The sequence below is a fragment of the Hetaerina americana genome, unplaced genomic scaffold (assembly GCF_022747635.1).
Source record: "Hetaerina americana unplaced genomic scaffold, ioHetAmer1.1.p SCAF_5, whole genome shotgun sequence".
Classification (NCBI taxonomy): domain Eukaryota; kingdom Metazoa; phylum Arthropoda; class Insecta; order Odonata; family Calopterygidae; genus Hetaerina; species Hetaerina americana.
Genome location: NW_027287095.1, coordinates 72,181,219 through 72,205,035, shown reverse-complemented (window position 1 = coordinate 72,205,035; position 23,817 = coordinate 72,181,219). Strand labels below are relative to the sequence as shown.

General features: G+C 36.1%; 1 protein-coding gene across 2 annotated transcripts in view; it reads right to left on the bottom strand.

Annotated features, from left to right (window-relative positions):
- Window positions 1-23,817, bottom strand: part of AP-1-2beta (adaptor protein complex 1/2, beta subunit) — a 103,899-nt gene that overhangs the window by 18,828 nt on the left and 61,254 nt on the right. The window contains exons 1-4 of one of the 2 annotated variants that reach the window (XM_071592683.1): window positions 7,145-7,200; window positions 6,894-7,036; window positions 6,646-6,816; window positions 2,793-3,038 (exon numbers count right to left, since the gene is read on the bottom strand). In XM_071592683.1, the coding sequence (XP_071448784.1) occupies window positions 2,793-3,038; window positions 6,646-6,816; window positions 6,894-7,001 (525 nt within the window). In that variant the 5' untranslated portion in view covers window positions 7,002-7,036; window positions 7,145-7,200. Of the gene's footprint in view, window positions 1-2,792; window positions 3,039-6,645; window positions 6,817-6,893; window positions 7,037-7,144; window positions 7,201-23,817 lie in introns of those variants that run through there. The other variant, XM_071592684.1, reaches the window with a different exon arrangement.

Genomic DNA, 23,817 nt, shown 5'->3' with positions numbered 1-23,817 from the left:
AGTGAATTTCACATGCCGTCAGGCTTGGTACTGGGTAAACTCTACAATCACCTACCAAAGCGACCTTCGGGTTGATTACTGTGTTTATGATTTTCATTATTAATATAATTACTGTAGATCATAATCTTTGAAGCAGGAGACAAAATTTAGAGCCCTCTTAACTCTCCAAAGATTGTGGGAAACTTTCCCACCATTGATTTCACAACATAACAATATTCTGAATCTTCCATGTCATTTCATTTTCGGGTATGCATTCAGTGATATGCCAGGAAGATTATACTTTCACAAATGTAATCATGTAAAACGTTTGATGAGATCAACTGAATGAAAGAGTGATGATTATATCTCAAGGCTCCTAATATGGAGAGAAAGTGATTGAAGAATGATGTGAGTAATTTTAAGGAAGGAAAGTGAAATGCTGGTGATATGACAGCAACTGCAGAAATAGGGGATTTCCTTTATCATACTTGTATACCTATTTAATAAAATGCTTTCACTAACCATAATTTTGTCCTTCATACATCTAAATGGACACATTAAGCATAAAATAATCCATATCAAATCCCCAAATAACCATTAAACCTTCAAAAACCACACAAAGCATCCATTTTGTTATTATTCTGCAATAACTTTATATGTATTGCAGCAAAGTCGGTATGCATATGAGACCACCCAAGGAAAATAACATGAATTCATACTTAAACCCACTCCGCAAAGGTTATATCAAAATGACAAAATGTTGACAAACTACAATATCCTAGAAAAATACATTTGGTATTGGATTATTTTTATGACAATAGGAGAAATAGTACATCATTATTTTAACGTATATAATATCATAAATAGCAATTCGGCATTGAGAGCAGATGATGAATCAGATAATGAACATAAATACTATACAGAAAAATTTTATATCGGGCAGATTAGGTTTTTACCATAATACTATTGCAAGGGTCCCACTATAGAGGCCAATTCAAGTGCCTTTTAGACTTTAAAAAGGGACCAATTGAGGACCTTTGTTACCTAACACAAGAACAGTAAATGAAATATTCAAAATTGATAGTCAAACAATATTTCATTCCTTCAATTAGCTTGCTTTTTGTTCAAAATGAACTCTTGGATTCATTACAGCATTATAATTGAAACCTGAGATGTGGCATCTACAAATAAGGAAAAGAAGGTCACTGAACGTGTAGCTACATCAAAAATAAAAGTATAAGATTCAGGTAAAATGGGAGAAATTCTTAAAACCAGAGCTTATTTTTTTTAAAATAACGTGATGAAATTTGAACAATTCAGTGCATTCTAACTTCAATTAATGAGAGACATAACAGCTATCTGGAAAAGTTAAGTTTGAGTAGTGTCTGATACATGAATTCAAATTAATTTGCGCCAAGTCTGACATGTGGTACTGTGCTAGAGAAAACATTACTCCACCATACCCATCATAAGTATCTTTATGATTAAATAGTTCCCTGATTCCAAATAAATCATTTAAAATCATGCTGAGCAGTATGCATATCTGATTGTATGATGTGGTAACTGAATTACAGGTAGTCGCCCACCCTCATTTTATGTCACTTTATTGCTGCACAGGTAATTGAGTAGAAAAGATTTACATACAGACATACTTTATAAGGACATCGAAGATATGGTATATTAGGCATACTAATTATGATTATAATGCATATTATATGATCTGTAATATATATGTTGTGTCTAGAGGTCCAAAAATCAGCACCAAAAACGAAAACTTGTTCAATTAAATCACACAAAATATAAAAACAAACATGCATATACTGCACAGGCAAACTTATGTCATAGTTTCAAGTATTAATTGCAAAGTGGGTGTACTACTCACTACGTTAACCTATCCTAAAACATGATTTGTAACTTAAGAGTGAATTAAATTAATGCGATCAGCTGAGTAATCAATAATCTTTAGCATCAAGAAACCAGCTAATTCTCACTTTCAACTTTGTACAGGAGAACACAGGTTTGAAATCACTAAACAATACAAGATAAAGATTGATTTCAAATGAGAGACCTGTGAACTTTGAAATTGTGTTGCTACGGTCAATTTTGCTCCAGACCAAAGTATTATACAGATTCTGAAGAAAGGAGACAGGTCCATTTGGTCAAATTCTGGAAATCATAAATAAAAACTATCGTGTTCAGGATGACACAAATTTCACAGAAAACAAAGGAAACATACCACAAGGGCTTGAATTATAAATAAATTTCAATTCCTTTAGGATATATCAATATATTCACAAAAATCTAAATCAAAGCCTGCACTTCATTAAATTATTTTATGCTACACTACATACTCATATGAGTATAAAAGCATTAAAAAATTATTTGAGAAAACTGTATTAAATTATTCAAAGAGCATAACTTCATATGCAAGTCCTTTTGTTTTCATGAAAAAAATGACACCCTTCCCATGCGGTAATAAGAACAGGAGAATTTAACTGTGGCAGATATAGGGCTGATTTATGATAAGCAAATTCAAGCTTACTGTAGACACAGCTGAAATTTTCCAGTCTACCAGAAATAGGCAAGCATTTTTAGTCATCTACAGTTGAACACATTCATTACACCTTGTTTTTCCACCCTTTTTAGCACATCCACCTGATTGAAAATCACTGGAGAAATAATTTCTAACCACATATGCCTTCAGAATATGTATACTTCTTTACTGTAGGACAAAAGTGATCCGGATGACAAAATTCCAAAGCCCAGGGTTCTGCCATTGTCAATCAGTGTGAATGAGTGTCTCATTTACATACCATTGGATTAGAATCGGACAGAAGATCTTTCAGTTGTTCAAGGAATCCTTGATCTTCAACAAGATGTGCATTTATGTCATACAACTTGGCCACACACACAGCTGCTGTCTTCCTCACATATGGGTCTTCGTCACGCAGGCATTTTCGTAATGGTTCACACAAGTACTCCGTGATTTTGTCCACACGAATGCAGCCCATTGTCCTCACAGCCAGAGCTCGAATTAGAGGATTGGGATCCTCACAATCCTGGGGTGAAATCATTTATAATAATTATAATAATACATATGCAGACCTTTTCCAAGCAAGTGAAGGCATTTATATGATTTGATTTTTAAAAGTACACACAAAGGAATCAGAGTTATGGTGGCTGAAAATAGTTTTTCATGAGAGATCTCTCCACTGACTCGAGCCAAGAGAGATGCTACTGAGGGAAATCAGAATAAATATAGAAGATAATGATGGGGGAGTGGGAGAAGTTTAAATCAGTGGGAAAGCAATGTGAGAAAAAGGGATGAAGAGATTAGCCATGAGGTGGGGAGATAACTATGAAGAGCTTCAGATGCAATGGTGCAGGTAAAATATTATTGGACTTTAAAAATATGAGCCATAGCAAATTTAATTTAGCAACTAATGGAAGAATGCAAGTTATATAATACAAGAAGTTCAGTTCTCAATGAATTTATTAATTAAATCCAATAGATTTGAATGATTCAATCATTTATGTATTGATATTCATTCCTTCACAATGAGTTTACACACTAATTGTTAAACACTAAAAACAAAGAATTGAAGTCAGAGCTGTGATGGTTCACAGTTATTTGCTGTGCAAAGATTTATTCAAAAAATTTTTTTTTATCATCAATATGTTCAACTGAATATCAGGATACTTTAAAAAAATTATATTTCAAGTAAATATTTTGGACGATCGTTACTCAAATTAACCATGTGACATCTGGTGCTCCATGGCCAATATTTCTTTTAGTTACCGCTCCTTTCCACGGGTTATCACCAAGAGTCCATTTTGTAATTATGGAGGAATAAATGATGCAGCATTTGCCATTTACTTACATTTCATTCCAATCGGAAAGGTTTATATTATATTTAAAACTTTCAGGGGACTTGTAACTTTGAGAAATGGGCCCCAGATGATGAAGAAATGAACTTATAGAATGCAATTTCAAGAAAAACAATGCTGTATGAATACACGAAGAAGGGCATAATTGCAGACAAAATTTCCACATAAGACAGAGAAGAAAGAAAACCTGAAAAGAACATTAGCTTTTATGGTGGAGGAGCTGAACAATTAAAACATCAAGAATCATTAATTTCAGATAATCTATCACATTTACAGGTAGATCTTGGACAACCTCTAACTACTTAAATGTTCTACCTATTGCATGAATTTCCCTAGCTTGCCCTATATTATTTACTTTTCAATTCTTCACATCTTCTACTTTCCCATTTACCATTCTGAGAGCCTATTCTTATCCTTCTATCCAACTTACATGAAATTCTCCCTTCTGTTATAACCTTCAAAATCCCACAACCACTCAATATTTCTCCAACCACGTTTTCTGTCTCCTTCAGACTTCATCTGGCAGCTTCCTTTCTTCTCCCATCATATTAATCACCTAGTTAATTACAAGGTAATTCAAGATATTCCCCTCTGTCTGGCTTTCTTTCTCCATACCCACATCTCAAAAAGCAGTACAATACAATTTTATTTCCCACAATATAAGACCTTTTGTAATACAGAAACACCAGGTATAATTTTATTTTAAATGTTACAAACTTGGTTTCCCCAGAATTAAGTTAAATCAGTATAAAGTCCAAGCTATTTGACACAGTTAACTGCACTGGTTTCAATTCTTCTAACTATCAGGTTTCTCAATATACTAAGTTTGTGACCTGGTTTGTGAAAAATTGTATTAATAGTTTTTAAAATATTAATTGTAAATTTATTAATAATGAACCAGCCATCTAAGATAATCATATCATGTTGCAGGTCAGTACAATATTCCTTTTCTGTATGGCCAACATAAAAAATGTTTGTATTAGCAAAAAGAGATATTGTTACTATATTTAAGGTTTTACTTCTTGCTTAAAACAACTGTAATAAACTACATTCTTGCAAATGCTGCTTCTATTCTTCTCCTAATGTCTCCACTACTACATGTTTATCCATTTCCCTCCAAAACACTGCACAATACCATCAAGGGAAAGAGAAAAGGTGGTGCATGAATGCATGGAAAAAGGTTACGCATTCGGAAATTTGCAGCTACCTTTAACCTGCCACGCTTGATCTAGTTTATTCTCTCCTACTTTCATGTTTATCACAGCTTTACTAAATCTGAAAATTTCATTATTTTCGTTTTATTCTAGTTAATATTCATTCTGTACTTCAAAAATTTTTTCCTATCAGGCACTCAACAACAAAGGGAATTACTCTGGTGCCTGACTGTTGCTTTACCATCTGCAAACCCGGTAATTACCTCCCCATCCACTTTCATCCCAAGCTCAAACCCTTCCCTTCAAGATAAACAAAAATTAAACCAGGATTACAGACAAGTAAAGAAGAAGAGTAAAATAATATTAGAGGAAAATACTAGAACAATTCAAGGAAATTTACAATTTAGGAAGTACGATGACTATTAATGGAAAAGCCATGCAGGAAATAGCAAACAGGATGTTGAAAAATACTTTTCATTTGAGAAACTAATACTAGACTAATTGTATATTTTTAATGGTATGCTATCATTTACATGTAAGGTAGGTTTTGGATGGACACAAACTAAAAAAATGTCTTTGCTTCTCCTAACACAACCTAATATTTGCAGTTTAAATGGGCACCTCTTTAATTCCACATACTTCATCCCTTCCTTCATTCCATCCAACATGCCTACCCTTTTCCTAACTACTCCACGGTTACCCAGTGTTACCCCCTCTATCATAGTCTTAGGACTATACTAGAAGCATGGAAGCAGTCCTTTAAAATTTAAACATGGAGGTTACTTTTCAATGCCTATGTATAATGGACAATAGAAGCAACAGGAAAAACAAGTAGAGCCACCAGAAATGTGGCGCAACAGAAAAATAATTAAAATAAGGGGATTAAAATGGTAATAGATGAATAATTACTTCAAAAAGAAGCTGAAGAGAAAAGACCGTGTAGGATATTTACAAGAAGAGGGGAACAAATTGGATGCATTATGATTAGTTAACTGAAATATTGAGGGGATGAATCATAGGAGAAGGAAACGGATGAGTTATGAGCATGTAATAGAAAATTACGTAGTAATGAAAAGGGTGGTAAGTAACCAGATTGCTTGATTAGCTGCTATAAACCAATTCTCATAGTAATGGCCCATGATATTGATGACACAAATTTGTGGAGTTTGACGAATTAAAATATAGAAATAAAAGGCCAAGAGCAGGAAAAATTACTTTCTTACTACACAAAACAGAATTTTAACAATGAATTGGGATCAAAACCCAATTCAGCTTCATGTGTTCACCAAACCTCATGACTTGTATGGGCCGACTTAAATTACCTGAGACGAAATGAAATTGAGGTGGCTAACTTTGATCTTGCTGCAAATTACTTCACTGAGGCCTTCTACTTCGAAATTTTAGGTTTGAATTACGTGAATGTGGAATATGTGATGCTATTCACAAATTCCACAGATATCATAAATTAATGCCATTAGGAATGTTCCCTATGCTTAAAAGTATCATCCAAAAAATCTTCCAGCACGCAAAAAAAATGACAAAACATGAAGAGTTAATCCTTTATGCCATAAATGACCACATTATTACTCGCAGCATTGCAATATTAATGATTTTGCCAACATACCTTTACAAAAGTATTGACTGCCATGATGGCCATATCCGGCTGACTTTTGGCATAGTTCATCAAATACAAGTACACAAGTTTTTTCAACTCCAAGTTATCAGTTTGCATACAGTTAACAACATCAGGGAACAGAGCAGAAACGTCCTTTCCAACCGTCATAGAGGCAATGACCTGTGAACACAATGCATATGATGACAGTATTCAACAGAGCATTGATATAAATATTATAAGTATTTCGAGTAACTCACCTTTTTAACGGCCTCTCTCTTCTTTTCCTTTTTGTCATTGTTCAATTCCGACTTCAGCTCAAAGATTTCACCTTTCTTTGTAGTCGTGAAATATTTTGAATCCGTCATGATTGTTTAATTCTGATGACTGTGTGTATCACCAACTGAAATATAGCGATAAGTGACTTTGAATTTGTATTCTAGCACAAGAGCAATAATAGTACAATTTTTCTTCTAACACATTCGGAAAAATAAACTAAATTAACCCGTACCGGACTATTTCACACACCCCTTCGAGAACTGCCCAACTGAGTTGTCTAATTTCGACTATCGACCCGATTCGACTGGAAACAAGCAACACTCGAAGCCGAACCAACGAGAGGTGGGAAATTCAAATTAAATGAAAGAAGTTCCTTTTTTTCGAGTTTCCCAAAAAATTTTTCCGATTAACCTAAGCGGTCTATTTTTAGAAAGCTTCATAAGTTTTTTCTTGAATCCATAAAATCGGGAAAAATAATCTTTAGACAAGCGGTCGCCAACCATTCGGGCCTCAAAGACCACTAAATCAGTCTAAAAGACTGTGACCAAAGTCACAGTTTGAATACTGTTGATCACTAATATGAATTTTTAAAGGTACAAAAGCTCTTAAAAAAGGGTCATAGCATTTCAAATGTGTTAATATGAAATGGTTATTACCCTTGTTTCATTATAACCTAATTATTTGGTTTGTTTACTTGCATCAGAATTATCAGTATAATATTCGTTATTGCTAAATTTTTCTGCAGGCCAAAAATGGTCCTTGACCATAGTTGACCATTGGCTGTCGAACGCTGCATTTAGCTATACATTTCATAAAATTGCAGTCAGTTGGATACAGAACAGGATTGTGAAATCATCTTTGGTACTTTTAATCTAAAGCTTGCACTGAAATTGAAGGCGAAAAATTCTATGATGGAAAAAGAGCAGTAAAACTGCCGACACAAATTTGACATTCAATTCAATAACTTCAATTCGCAAAGGAATATGCAAATTATAGTACAAAATTAATGTGAAGGATAATATATGTGATGATTGTAATATTATACAACGTTACATGTACGTAGTAGTAATGGCACTGTTATAAAAATCTAATGGGAATCATTGAAAATAATATATTTTAGCTTAGAAATAATTAGACATGTCACACATTGTATGTGGTATCACAGTTGATACAAAACATTATTTTTTCAGAGTATCTACATATTACAGAATGCAATTAATCTTATTTAACCTCTTTATTCATATAAAAAATTACCAAACAAATGTGGAATTTACCTCTTAATCATGCATTACATCATGATTCAGCGTAGGACTACAGGAATCAGAATGTATGGCTACACATCACAATAGACTACCGGTGCCAATATTTTTGTGACTAGTCCCTTTCTTGTGTAGATGACCAGGATTTTAAAGTGGTTCCTTCTTTTTGGCAGTCAATACATTTTTGTCCACATCTGGCCCTAATTTTCAACTGCTGGCCATGTTTGATTCTACCCTTTAGGTTTTTGAATGGCCAGTACTGTTTTTTTGTGCTGACCCTGGTTTATGGCTGGATGGCCCTGATTTTTGTAGATGGCCCTCTTTTTTGGCAGTCGTTTGGCCAAGACTTTTTTGAACATCCAGCTAAAGATACTTGTATTCAAATCAAACCTTCTCCATCATCTGAAACTGTGAGTACCTCTTCATATCAATGGTTTCCTGAGATACACTACTCAAACCAACGATACAGAAATCATATGTTCAAAGCCCACCCTCTGTTTCATGATGCAGAATTTCTGTATCATCTCTGCATAAAGTTTCTCCAGTTGTATCAGTTGTCCCATATTTATTAGTCATACGCCATTTCACAAAAAATATTTTATTTTCTAAGAACCCTTTGTGAAATTTGAACATTTACCTTTTCATAAAGTTGGATATTAAATAACTTGATTTACTAGAAAGCTAATATTGGAAGATGGGTTTATTGTTTCTCCTCCCAGATGATGAAGATGGCACATTTGCAGAAACAAGCAGTGGTAGATTCAGGTCTTTTACTGAGAAATATTTTGTGTTTGCATGCATCCGATGTTTGGAAATAATCCAGCAATGCAATATTTTGAGAAAAATAGCCTACCTAGAACAACGAGGCCTTAGTCCCCTTCCAAGTGCTCCCCTTGGGACCTCACACATTTATCTTATTGTCTCTTACTCAAAAAAATCAGCAAAGCCGTCTATTAGAATTAATCATCAGCTGCCTCGTTGCATTCTCCTTTATCTCGTCAATCAATTTTTGGGAAAACTGGACTTTTGTTTCAGGATAATAGCTGTAAACCCATGGCTCATCTCCAGTTATGACATTAGTTAGATAACCTGGGCTATTCCCAAAAAAAGTTGGATGCTGGCTGCTGGTTGCATAATGGATTCATCTTGAACATATGCATGAAATACCTTGTTGGCCCTTATACTTAAGATGCACCCATGCAACTTGAGAATTCAAGGGTGCATGAGAATTGAAGGGAGACTTCATTAAATGTTAAGATTCAGTCAGCAGAAATGACTCGATCGCACAAGTGTGAATCCATTTAAGTATATCCCATCGATTATTGATTAACATTTTATAGCTGTTAGAAGATACTGCATCATAAGTTTTTCAAACTGTAGATGGATGTTTCTGTGTACATGAGCTGCTTCTTTGAAAATAAATACTACTGTATTATATTCATGCGATTGTTCCTCCCGAGCCGACATTAAGGGTGCAAGTGTAATTATCTGATGGTACCATAAATTACTATCACTGAACTTTTAAATAAATGCGAAAATTCTACCACAATAATCAACTGAAGTTTGATGAAGATGATTATTGGCTAGATATTAACTCTAAATAAGCCTTATGAGGTGAGAAAATGGCATTCAGGGTAGGGAGTCAGCACCTTTCCCTACATACCTGTATGTCAGCTGAGTAGCTACTGAGTCTTTGATGAACTGGGTCTTCATGCATACATAGAATAGGGTCAGTAAAAGTTTTTTTAAAAAGCAAATTTTCCGTGTGCGCCAAAGTGGCCATGACATAGCTTCGTTCTTTCTTTCATATTAGTTTTGTCTGTTATGCTCGATTATTACTTTGGATGAAAAAACATCAAATTTCTAAGTGAAATGTATACTTTACTGAGCAAAAAATATAATTGCATTATAAAGGAAATCATTCTTAAGGAGAGAAAAATTCCCAGGAAAGTCATACTTTTATTTGACAACTCTCCTCCCCTGGTGAGGAGTTCTGGTTTCAGATGATGGAGAGGTATTTGTTAAATTTTTACCCCCGAATGTGACCTCACATTTTTCAGCCAAAGGATAATGGGGTGGTCTGATCTCAGATAAAGAAAACTAGAGGCGAAAACTGCCAAGGATGCTTGTTGCGGAAGATGAAAATATTTCAGCTTTTTAGAAAATATTGCTCCTCATTGATGCTGTATTTTCTTTCAAAGATATGGGAAATGGCGAAGGGAGGACCTTAAAAAAAATATTGTAATAAAATACTAATTAGATTTGTCTTGAACTTTTCAAGAACTCCATAACCTCAATGAAGGTACATGGTAAGATGTTTATTTTGATCAAATGTTGATGTACATTGTGCCACATTGAAATGTGGAGAAAGAGGTGATCCAGGACATGCATGATGAGACAGGCATTGAAGAAGGCACATTTTTGTTATTTCTTCCAATTGTGACTAACATTATACATCCCTACCAGCCAGTCCAATGTCTCACACTAGGCTTCATGCCTTCTGGGCTTGCGATAATTCTGGGGCAGTCCTCCTAGAGTCTTTTTTGTCAAAAATTGGTAATGCAATGATGATCTCCTCTGTGGTGGCTGAGGGTATTTTCTCAGGAAATTACAATATTTTGGCAATGCACCATAGAGATGAAATCCCAGAAAGAGATTAAATGGTACCTTTTAGCAGTGCACCACAGAAATGAGATCCCAGAAAGGGACTAAACTGCACATTATTTACATTATCCAATCATCACATCACATGCCTCCTTGACCAGTAATTGACATGGAAAATTGGGATATTACTGTATGTACTTCCAGTAAATCTCAATTATTAATATTTTCCAGCACACTTGAAGCTTAAGTTTCAAATTAAAAAATTTAAGCTAATTAACATTAAATCTGAGTTCTAATAATTATTCAATTCTCATTAATAAAATAAATTTATTGGCCAATTTTATATCCATAAGGGTTAATTACTTGTGTCCTTTCAATAGTTTCTACGATTGTAAATGCTCAAACCTTCTGGAATAAGATATTTAAATGTCATCCTTAAAAAAAAAATTAACTCCAATAAAATTAACTCCATGAGCACAACCCACATTGATCTGATAATAGTTTTAGATTTTTTTTCACATTATGCTTGTACACACGAGTAATTGAGAATTGTCAAAAGAACTCACTGAATAGTTTCAGGTGTGATATGATGAAAGTGGAGCTTAATAATGGGCAAATGATAACACTTTTCAACTAGATATTGATTAATAAAGGTCTGATTTCAATATCATCTCCATGGCACCTACCATGAAGATGATGTAGTACATCAAAACCAGTCATATAATAAATCAATATCTAATGGAAAAGTGTTATAATTTAATCATTATTATAATATTTTAAAAAGAATTTACATTTTCCCATTCCAAATGGTTTACTTCATAATTCTGCTAATATGTGCGACATTGCAAGGGAGGGACTAGTAGGCTACTCTTTATGACAAAAAATATATAAGAGAATGTTAAAATAGGTATATTTTCAAAGTGGTTGGAATAATTTCTTATTTTACTATTTAACATTACTATTTTAGGGATGGATGACCAAACTATAGTACAGTCTATTCTACACAATTTTGAAGGGACCAGGATTTCTGAACATATAATGCACTCAAATAATAAGCTGCAAACTGTCAAAGAAATACCATTTTGCTTGGTTGACAGGAATTTGTAAGTAAACGAGTGATTTTTGGATTGCAAAAGTGAACCCTGTTTTAGTTTAACATGCATGCCATGTGAATTCACATTATTCATGATGATTCTGCATATTCTAAATTTCTTGTGTACGTTTAATGTTAGCCTATTAATGAAATCACTAGAGATGCCAATGGCCAATGGAAATTGTGTGAATGTGCTAAATTTATTTACCTACAAAGTGCCAAAACAATCAGTGGCATGAAGTATAACATTACTGATAGTGATCTAGAAATAGCGACAAAAAAATGTCATTGGTATAATCAAGAATTTACTTCCATTTTCATGGCAATCATGATTACTAAATGATCTTCAGCTTTCATGATATCTCTATCAGAAATCAGAATTTATCCACAACACCAGGCATTGGAGCACAGCACTTACTTAGCTGATGCCAGGTGAATCTCCACTTAGCCCCAACAGGAATGATGAAAATTTCAGGGACAGTTAACAGCTTGAATCCTGGAGATGTTGACAATGTGTGTGTGTTTGATATTACAACAAATGAAAAAGCAGTGCCACAGCAGCATTTTTGTTTGGTGTGATGTATATGATATCTAATAGCAGAGCCAAAAATTACACTCTCATAGGTAAAAAGTACGCTCTCCCTTCATAATAATTTTATGGTACATGTTTATTGAAGGTATTTGGAAGAATTTCACAATTAAGGAGAACTGTTACCTAGAAAAACAACAATTTTCAAGTAAAAATACCTACTTCATCTACATTGGCTGTAATCTTGTTCATTTGCGCTGTAGGTATTATGATTGATATTCATTTGCAACAATTAGTATGACCCATCAAATATCTCTTGCTTGGCAAATAAATCATAATTATAATTTACATGAAATGGAAATTCTACAATCATAAACAAACTAACAGGCTGAAGATAGACAAGACACCATACCACTCTACCATTGTGATGGGTGACATAGGGATTTTGTTTGCCAAGAAAAAATATTTGAGAAATATTTATATTTTTCTCACTGAATCATGCATAATTGCTTTCATCTAATTACTTCTAAAGTGCAGAAATTAATCTCACAGGTCCCTAACATGGCTCACAACTTCAGAATCCTTTAAGGAGCCCCTCTTGGGGTGAACCTGATAGATTCTCCCATCAGAGTCTCCTGGAAATTGCATTGCGAGTAACAGACTTGGGCTGGAAAACTCATTTTCTACCAGAGAGAATCATATTTCACCTATCTCGGAAGAAAACAAGTTACAGACTTGGGTTGGGGGATTCTCTTCTTTTATGGGATCAGGAAATGCCTTTCTCAGGAGAAACCAGTTACAGACTTGAGATCCTGGAGATTTGCCTGACGTATCAAACTGGCATAGGGAAAAGTTTTTAAGGCACATCTACACTTGCATTTTACCCTGCTATGAAGGTGAGGGGCAGGGAGTATTAGTTCACCAACCATTGGAGTAATTGTTTATTAATAGCTTGATGCAGACCTTATTTCTGGGAGTTTTGAATTTTTGTACCTGATGTTTCCTACTGCTGTGATCACAAGAGGACAAAGGATTCTCTTCAGTAGTCAATTTCCCTTAGTCCCTATTGATAGCTGACTTTGGCTGGCCATTTAATGTGTCAATAGACATATTCCATTTGCTCTCATAAACTCATATGATTTGCATTCATCTAGTGGCTACATTGGTGCATGTAACGTGCGATCTTCCAGTGGTTCTCAACTTAAAATTTCCAATTTTTATGTGACGCTTTTTGTTGGCTCATCAGAATTTTTTCAAATCAAATGGAAAATGTTTTTGCATTTTGTTGAATTCAGAAATGAAGTCCAGCACAGGGCACCTAATGCGCTCCGAACACTCAAGCAGAAGTCTAACCAATGTATACCATAACGTTTCTCCTTACACTTTTCATTTGAGTATTTCCCTACTATTCGTTTGATGAAGATTAGTTACTTTAATGTTAACCAGCAGATGTTTTTAGCCTGATCTTCTTGTTAAAACCGATGTTAGTACGATTTTACTTTATTTTACTCAATATGCTAACATTTACTCCTCCAACCCTAAAGGTTTGAGGTTATATGGATTTATTTTTTATTAATACATTTTTTACTGAGCACTTTTTCAGATTCACCTGGAGACACCATTTCTATCTTCAAGCAGAAATGCAAGTATTTTTTGAGACTAATAGAAATGGCTTCACATTCTGTTTCATGCTCTTTGAAGGTTTGTATTCTTGAAGTTTAAGAACACAGCATCTACTTGTTTTCTTGATTCCCACCGATTGAAGTGTTTCTTGAAAGAATAATGCTAATTATGCTTCTCAGGATCTGTTCAGTCAGAACTGGTATTGGATGCTTACTAAAAAAACTACTTAATAAGTGAATGGCATTATGATTATGTGTTGAGACATCCCATGCTAATGATATCGGTCTCTCGGCTTACGTTCATTATCAATATTATAAATGTGTTCCAAGAGAAGAAGCAGTGCTCCTAGCAAAGGAAGTGCTACTCAATGCTAAAACACCAGAAATTATTTGCAATGAACTCATATCTTTATTGACAGTGTGCATAAATCAGAATTATTTCTTGTTTAATGGAAACCTATATCAACAATTGGAAGGTCTGGCTATGGGCTCCCCCTTATCACCTCTACTGGCTGAAATATTTCTGAATAACCTAGAAATGGAACTTTTCAATAGTGAAAATCCTCTCCTCAAAAATGTGCACTACTGGTTCCGTTACGTAGATGATGTATTATGTTTGTGGACAGGTACGAAGAGACAATTGGTAAATTTTTTAAAGCTCATCAATTCATTAAATTCAAGGATTAAATTCACCATGGAGCTCCAAGAGGGTTATAATTTGAATTTCCTGGATCTAACTATTTCTATTAAAGAGGATAAACACAAATTTTCTATTTTCTGCAAGCCCACTTGTACAGACCAGGTCATCCATGCATCATCAAAACATGCATTTCACCAAAAACTTGCAGCCTTTCAAAGCATGATACACAGGGCATTAGCTATCCCTTTAGACCCCTCAGCCTTCACGTTGGAAATAACCAATATTAAAAAAATTGCTTCGGCCAATGGGTACACAGAAAAATTGATTGATGACTTGTTAGATAGCAAAAGGAAAAAACTTTTATTCAGAGAAATTTACTGTCCCCCACCCAGAGACCTAGCTTCGTGGCAACGCATTAAATATGTAGGAAAACCCTCCTTTAAAATAGGCCGTGTACTCAGTGATATGAACATAAAACCTGCCTTCTACAATAATAAAAACCTAAGGAGTTTGCTACCGGCAGTCAAAGACCCCATGAAACCAACTCTCCAGAGCGGGGTTTACCAATTGCAATGTGGCGACTGTGATGCTAAATACATTGGTCAGACAGGGAGGAGCATAACAGTTCGAGCGGAAGAACACCGGAGGGATTTCATAAAGAACACTGGGATGTCCCAATTCGCAACTCATCCCTCGAAGGAAGGCCACCGAGCGGATTTCACCCCCGAATTACTGCACAGAGTGAAGAAAGGGACGCAGCTGGATATCCGAGAGCAGTTAGAAATTCTAAAAATGGTTAAGAAGAAGGAAAAGATAACTAATGACCACCTCTTCCCTGTCCACTCACCCCTCCTGGACATTCCTATTCTACACCCCAAAAAATCCCCATGACACAGACCCACGCTCCCTTCCCAACCTTTCCCCCTTCCCCCCCCTTCTTACACCACTCCTTTCCTTAATTACACTCCCCCATCTCCCATCCGCTACCTCTACCCGACCGAGTATATAACTCAGGTAAATCTATATTGTACCACTAGTCCTGAGGATGTTACAGTGTAACGAAACTAGTTGACCAATAAAGTTTATTTTGTAGAAAGCAAAGATAGTATTTGTCCTGAGTTGAATATTATAAATGGGAGTGACATGGGCTATTTCCCACTCTTGCGGCACTTTGACTTCCAAGTTAGGATTTATTTAATTGTTACTATCAAAGGCAATCTACTGGTTAGGTGCATTTTGGATGGACGCAGCTTATACATTGGTACAATGATACATCCTTTCCTCTCCTAAAGGACCACAACCTGACATCCGACGATACAATAAGCCCTTCTACAACTTTGTTTTCTCCCTTCGTTCCATCTAACATACCCATTCTATTCCTACACCTTCCTTTCTTGCCTAATGTTCTCCCCTCTATTGCAGTTTTCAACATACCATCACCAATCAATATGCAACATATCCCGCTTTACTGACTACATTTTTTCTAAGAAAATTTTATCTCTGGTTGCACCTCTTTAAGTAATCACAGTGGAATACCTTTGGGTCCTCGAAGTTTATCATCCATGATAGATTGCCTTTGTTTAACTAATTCCATGCAATTTATGTTTACACCACAACACGCCATTGTGGGGAAAAACTAGCTTTAACTTAAAGAAGTAACTCTAATTTACCCGATTTGTGATAGATGGTGTACTGTACTTGAAGTTTTATTTTTACAGTATTTAAGACCGGATTAGAAATTGATCAGTTCTCCTATGTTTTTGGAAATAAATATTCATGTAAGTGGTGCTATAAATGACTGAATAGATTACTTAGATCCTCTCTTTAGGCTTGATATTGTTTTTTGAATATGAGCTAGCAGCAGCTCCTCTTTGTTATTTATCTGGGCTTGTAGATTACATTCATATAAAAGCGTTGGGAAAGCTCTTGTGGAGTGATGATTGTGAAGAATAACAAAGATATGACTTCATGACATGCTTTAATTGTGCCAATAACACGAGCGACATTCTACCCATACTGGAAGACTCTATCCCATACATTGCCTATGAATAAGCCTACAAGATATAGTGCAGCCGTGGGAAGTCCTACGCAGGTCAGACAGGTAAATCAATTAAGTACCACCTCCAGGAACACCAGAGAGCCCTGAAAAACCGTCTCCTTTCACCAGTGACAGTACATGCCTGGTGGGAGCCTACAGGATAAACGTGGATCTCAAAAGAATCACACAACTATCCCAGGTTTATCCATGAGGCCATTGAGCCTTGCTAAACATTCTGCCAATTTCAACTGGGAAGACGGTTACCAACTTCACACCACGTGGCAAAGATTGCTCCTAAATCCCGCCAATCAGTGAGCAGCAAAGCCTTCAAGCCTATATGAGGACGGCCAAAATCTTGTCCCTTCGATCTGAAGACGCAAGCTGTAACATTGGCGAAACAATGGTCTGCAGAAAATACAGCACTCAGAAGCAAACAGCTCGGAGTGAAACTCCGAAGCCTGCAACCTTCATTATATTTATAAACTAGTTCTCGTTTTTCAAATTGGTATAAAGATATTAGACTTTCTTCCAATTGTTTTATTACCCTGAGACGCTTATGAAAAGGAGTCCCATTCCTTGGCGGTCCATAGAGATGAGGACCAAAGGTAATAAAAAAGCTCTACAGAAACATCTGCAGAAAAGTAGCCCAGCCAAATCGGTGTCTAGTCGTAAGCGAGAGAAAAGTCGAGTTAACTAACGATAGCCGATGAATTTGTTTCGTTCGTGACATAGAGGCAGTTTTATTGCTACATTTTGTTATTTGTATTTACCCGTTGCTGGTCTACCTTAAGTACGTTAGTGGTGAAATATGAGCGCTCTCCATGATATGAATTACAGATGTTCTGGCTGTGGCAAACTTAAGAAGATGGATGAATATTCTGAAGGAGAACTGCAGCTAATTAAATCCAGGAGTGGAGTCCAGTCCAATCAGTGAAGTCTCTTTGTGCTACCCGCAAAAAAAGCCTATCTTTCTTTTTACTCTGCCAGAGAATGTGCTCATAATCTTTGAAATAGCACGGTGAAAAATAAATAGCACGGTCAAGCAGGAAACAGATAATGAAGGCATGAAATTGTTCCCCACTATAATTGAGGGGAAGAAGTTATGACTTCTCCGCAAAAACGGAACTGATTTTGGACACTGACATTAAATTAATTAGGTATCACCGAAGATGCTAAAATAGTGGAATGTTTTCCAAAAACAGTTGCCGACGTTCCAACTAAATGAAACTCACAAGTGCACTTGATCTTCACCATATGAAGTCGCCGAGTATTCCCATGCAGGTTCGTCTAATCTTGAATATAAAATATCTCCAGAGAGCATTTCATCTCGGAGCACGAGCGATAGCGATCAATGAGATAACAGGCATCGTAAAATGTTCGATTGTCACCATCACAACAGATATTTCATGGGGAAAGCACGTACTAACAATTTGCGGAGAGACCCTAAAGAAGTTATCATTCGTCAATCGTATAGTTGGAAAATGTGGCGATGAGAAAGTGAAAAATATGTGGTATTTTTTTAAGTAAGACCTTAGTGAGAGTTTAGTGAGACAAGTGTCACAAAATAAGAGTAGACTACCGAACAGATAGATTTAAGAATTCTTATTTCCCGCGCACTATTCACGCTAGCGAAGAGAAAATTTCTGCCACATTCAACGCAATATCTAGAACAAGGATTGTGATTGCTTGCATTACAGATGGTTACGTTTTCTTGCTGCAGGACAGTGACCTAGGGATGCATTGGCATTATTTTCAGGCAACGCTGGACCCGTGTGCTTGATATTATTGTTCCAATGACAAGGATGACATCAAAACTTTAAATTTTGCGGTCAATTCAGATTACCTTCCCCACGTCACAGTCTCTGTCCATTAAAAAAAAACTGGATGTACTTCCTAAAAAATTGAATTAATTCAGTTTGTTTTTTCAAGAAAATCACGTGCAGGTATGCTAAATTCAAAATATAAAAATCGACATTAGGTTATAAACTTTATGAATCATGAAAAGGGCCATTATCAAAGTAAAATGATGCTGTTCCATTAGAGTGGTATTATTTCGCCGCTCTCCATGGATAAAGTCCCAACGACGGCTTAGGGGTTACGGTAAAGAGATTGTACCAGGTGTGTGCCCACACCTGGTACGTTTTTGAAAATACGAAGGTATAAATACGTAGTCCGAAGGTGCTGTAAGCAATGAATCAATATCAAGGAAATATCATTTTCTCATGCCCCAAAAGATCGAGTGGAAAAAGTATCCCTGCCCAGATACTTCGTTGTGCATCTGCTGAAACTGGGATACGGGGTTTTCATGCAGATATTCCATTTTCTGTAGGATGGAAGAGCTGGAAATTCCAGCGGAGGAGATCCGTCGTATCAATTGGTACAATACTTCCACAACGATGATTTATAAATCATTGAAAATTACAGTTTTTTCTATTTCTACAAAAATTAGAAACCTTACATATGGAATTGCCCTCGTGGAGGACTCACATCCAGTTGGCGTCATAAGATCGTAAATCTACTACATCATATCTATTTGGAATGAACCACTTCCAACGTCAGTCCAGTGAAAAACTTTTCTCGTCATTCAACATTGGTATAATCGGTAAAACATAATTTCTAGTGGATATCGCCGGCCTAAAAAAAGGCCTTGGATGATATTAATGATAATAATAAGTAAAAACTGTGTACGAATGTTCTATACTTGTGTTCATTTGCATTATTAGGTTTTCAAATTACCAATGCACACATAAATTGAATCCTAATAAAAATTGCTCCAAGTTTATTGAAACATATTTGTGTTTTCTTTTGCGATGTTGGTATGGAGAAGAAGGGAAAGAGTAATAAGGACGGAAAGGTCGAAAAACGAAGTAGTAGGAATGGTGGAGGAGAAGAGAGGATTGTTGGGAGAAATCTAAGGGGTGCAGGAAATGTAGATGAAGAGCATTTTGATTGGCGATAGAATGCTGAAAACTGGGGAGAGAGGGGAGGGGGCAGGAATATGATGGGGATGTTGGACGGAATGAAGTGAGATAGGACGGAATTGAAAAAGAGTGCATCGTGATGTGGGGTGTCAGGCAGCGTCTCGTTTGGTGAGAAGAATAAATATAGCGGTGCTATGTCTCCGTCCATCCAAATCCTACCTTAAACGGTAGACTCCAAAATATATTAGTTTGACTTTTAATATTTCATATTAGCACGGGTTCACCAATTATGCACTATTATCATAAAATAAATCTGAAATTGTTCCAATCTAAATATCTAGGCCTTCAATATTTGGCAGTTCATCGTGGTTTCCTTTATAAAACTTAAGTAATATTATAGCATGAGTAAAAGCTACTCATTTCTTAGATTGAATTGCTAGGATAAACCTCTTCAATGCACATACTGCAGGCAAGAACTGTGCTGCAAAGTTACCGGAATGTCAGCACAATGATAGTGGGCTCGAATCCAGCCTAGTTCATAGTGGCTAAAGATGTCTACGATGTTTTGTTTGTGATATTTATTAATACGAGATAAATTAAGCCAACGGTGAAATTAAAAATGAATTAATTACTAAGAATTAAGTAGACACAACAGCCTTGAGTTGCCGCAATCACATTCTCAGATTAGCACTTTTGATTTTTTTAATAGCTCCGCTGCATCTCAGCGTAAACTTGTGCCGGTAATTACACGAAAAGGAAAAACATGAAACCAGTAAACGCGAACGCCAAAACCTCCCCATTCTGTCCTTCCTCTTCAGGTTGCCGGAGGTAGGCTATTCGGCAACTAGTTTCGAACGTGAAGACTCCCAAAATTTCAACAGTTAAATATTAAGGTTTGATGAATAATTTTAAAGTTGAAAAGATAAGTTCAACAGTGAGAATTCGAGAAATTGTATTTTAAACATTTTTATAGTGATTAAATGAATATAAGTTAACTTCGAACAAGAAGATACTGACTGTGACGCCAGCGAAACATTCGTTCAGACATGGAGCAAGGAGAGATCAACCCGCAAACCCTGGTGATCAATAATTTAGAATTTATAGATATCATAATTTGATCTGTTAAACAATGTTGTAATGTACATTTTATCGCATATAATGATAGAGTTGTATTGGATGATTTTGGAGAAGGCGAACGTATTTATGAACTTTTCAATTGTTCATAAAATATGGAAACATGATGAATTCACAAAATTAGTTAATGGGGCTCAGATTTGGTTGGGTATCAATTGGTACAGAATTGGACAACCATGAGGTGGTGCTGCCGGATCATACGCTCGTACGTTAAACTGATGACGAATGATCCAAATATGAAAATTAAAGGAATAATAAGTTATTTATTTATTGTGCGGTCAATTTCATCATCATTATCTCAATCATATTATATCGATGCCAAAAGGAATTTTCGAATGCCAAATCAATTCAGACATTATAAATAAATATAAATTCACAGGTCAAGATGGCGTTTTGAATTTCTCAGAATCATTTATTGATATGAATTAACTTAGAGAAGTAAGGAAGATTCAGTGCATCTCACTGAGCTGCTTGACGCAGTTCTATCTTCCTTTTCCGTACTACTTTGTTCGTAGTAACACTTCATATTCCATTCGAAGGGTACTCAGTCTTAAAGCAAATATAATCGTCTCACAGAGTTTCGTCATAACGTGGGAGCGGGAGGGAGAATCGATAACAACCAAAGGTTGGTTGTGTGGCAGTGATTTTGGACCGCATCTTTCAGTCCTCAGCTTTTCATTATCTTCGCTTTGTGACCCTTATTCCATAAATTCCATTAATTACTAAATGGGTTCAATTTCTAAGGTCACCCAATATTTTCTCGGGACTGGGTGTAGATATAAAGATGTGGCTGAGCTTAAAATACGCAGAAATTCTTTACAGGTTATTCAATTATCACTATATTGCTACGTAAACTCTTCTTACCGCAATACTCTTAAATCCCGGTTCTTTCACCTTATTAGTTTCTCGCCTCCATTAACTCTAGGCAGTTTCTTCTCACTTAAGTCAGTTCCCACAATTTTCCTTTTCCTCTCATGTATTCTCATATATTCATATTAACTATCCTGTAATCAATCGCTTCCTAGCACCAATACCTTCCCAATTTCTGTAAAGGGACTGGGAATGGAAATAAACCTGTGGCGAAAACACTTAATTAGCAAAAGACGTTGGTAAGCTGCACCCCAAAGTTAACGGGGTTCGTACGACTTCAACTAGAACTGAAAGCGTTTTCAATACCTAAAATGGCGTCGTTTTGTGTACAAGAACAGCGTGTAATCATCCGTTTTCTTCATTCGCGTGGCTCAATACCCATAGGTCTTCATGGTCGATTGAGAGAGATGCGGTCCTGGTGCTATGGATGTGCATTAAATGTATTTTAGTGGGTGCAAGACAGTTCAAAGAAGGTCGAATGTCTTGTGAAAAATAACCCAAGAAGCAAGCCTCAGCCACGGACTGGCCGGTTTTTCCTGTGGGCAAACGGGATCCCCTAAGGAAGCATTCGTTGCGGACATGGAATTACGGCATCGGCGTTGTGAAAAATGTTTACGTCTGCAGGAAGATTATGTTGAGAAGTGACTGAAGTTTCAACTTTCTGACGTATGTAGTTCGTAAGAAAGATAGTTATAACTTAAGAGATCTTATAACTTGAACGCACCTCGAATAGAACTGCATCGTTCAATCTTCTCGAGTATGTCTCCTTCTCGTGAGATACGAACCTTAATCCCCCACCGCAATTTCAGAATTCAGAATGCCATATTGCTGGGTCTTTCCGTGACTGCGAAGATTCGGACGTAGTGGGTGAGGGGAGCATGGCGATAAACTCAAATTTGAAAGCTACTCACTAAGACTTTTCCGTATATCCTAGTATTACTAGGGTTATCTGACACTATGGAAATCCGGGGAGGAAGGAGAGCATTCCAAATTTGAAAGGATATAATGTCAGTCCTCAAAAACCCCATTTTGGTGCCGCTTGTTTTGTTTGAAATACAATAAAAGCTTGTATTTTGTTGCCATTGACAGACTGGGAAAAACTGTAACCCAATCAATACAGGTTGTTTTTAGGAAAACAAACTCTAATCCATACACTATCCTGGAAACGAAGATAAAAAATATTGGGACAGACTCTAATGCCAAAGAAGAATTAACTTCTAAGTGAACTGCTCATCAATAATCTACTCCGTAAAGAACATAGAAGATTGCTGTCAACCTTGGCATCTCTTTCCAGTCGGTGCCCAACACGACGACACACAAGTGACGAAAAATTCCGTCTATTAACAAAGCGCCAAATATCCAAAGCAACAATTTCCAAATTTCGTTTTGCACACCCACAGCATTGTCGAGGCTTCCGTGCAATCTAAAATATATAATCGACAAGGAAAATGATATTAGTATGAATGAATTGAAGAGACACTACATTTAAATAGACGGGTTGTAGGAAAATGTATTGAAAGGGTAAAACAGACATGTTACTTCGCTTTATTTAGGGCGATTTTGGAATATGCGGCGAGTATTTAACATCCATGGGGAAAAAGTTAATAATAAATTGGAAAAAGTTGGGAGGAAATCAGCTAGGTTTGTACAGATTTGAGAAATGAGTTGACATGACGGGAATCAGGATGGAACCTCTTGATTCATGAAGAATGCAAGCCGACTTTCGGAAAGGTACAGGACACCCTAGTTTAGTAGTGATGCAAGTAAGGGAAATATTTCAGCCTCACATTTAATTAGTAAAAATTGGATCGCCACAATAAAATAAGAGATAGATAGCATCAATAGCAGATTCAAGTATTGTATACCGTGAGGAATATGTCACTACGCGGAATTTGCTGAGTGAGCTGAGAGCATTGATAATTGGGTCAAAATTCGATCTCAAATTTTGTACAAAAGTTATCTGATTGAAATCGAGTAAAAATCCGAGCTATGAAGTCTTTTAAGCATTACGTGTCCCCACTATTAACCACACAGCGTCGCATTCGGGCTACCGAAGAAGAAAACTCCCCTCGGAGGTAATGCTCAGGTACCGCTTCATTCCTAGTCAATACGAGAATGTCGTCGAATGCGTACGATCCGCCATAGCGCATGTGTTTTCACTATGGACTGAACGATAAGCGACATTATATATGCCC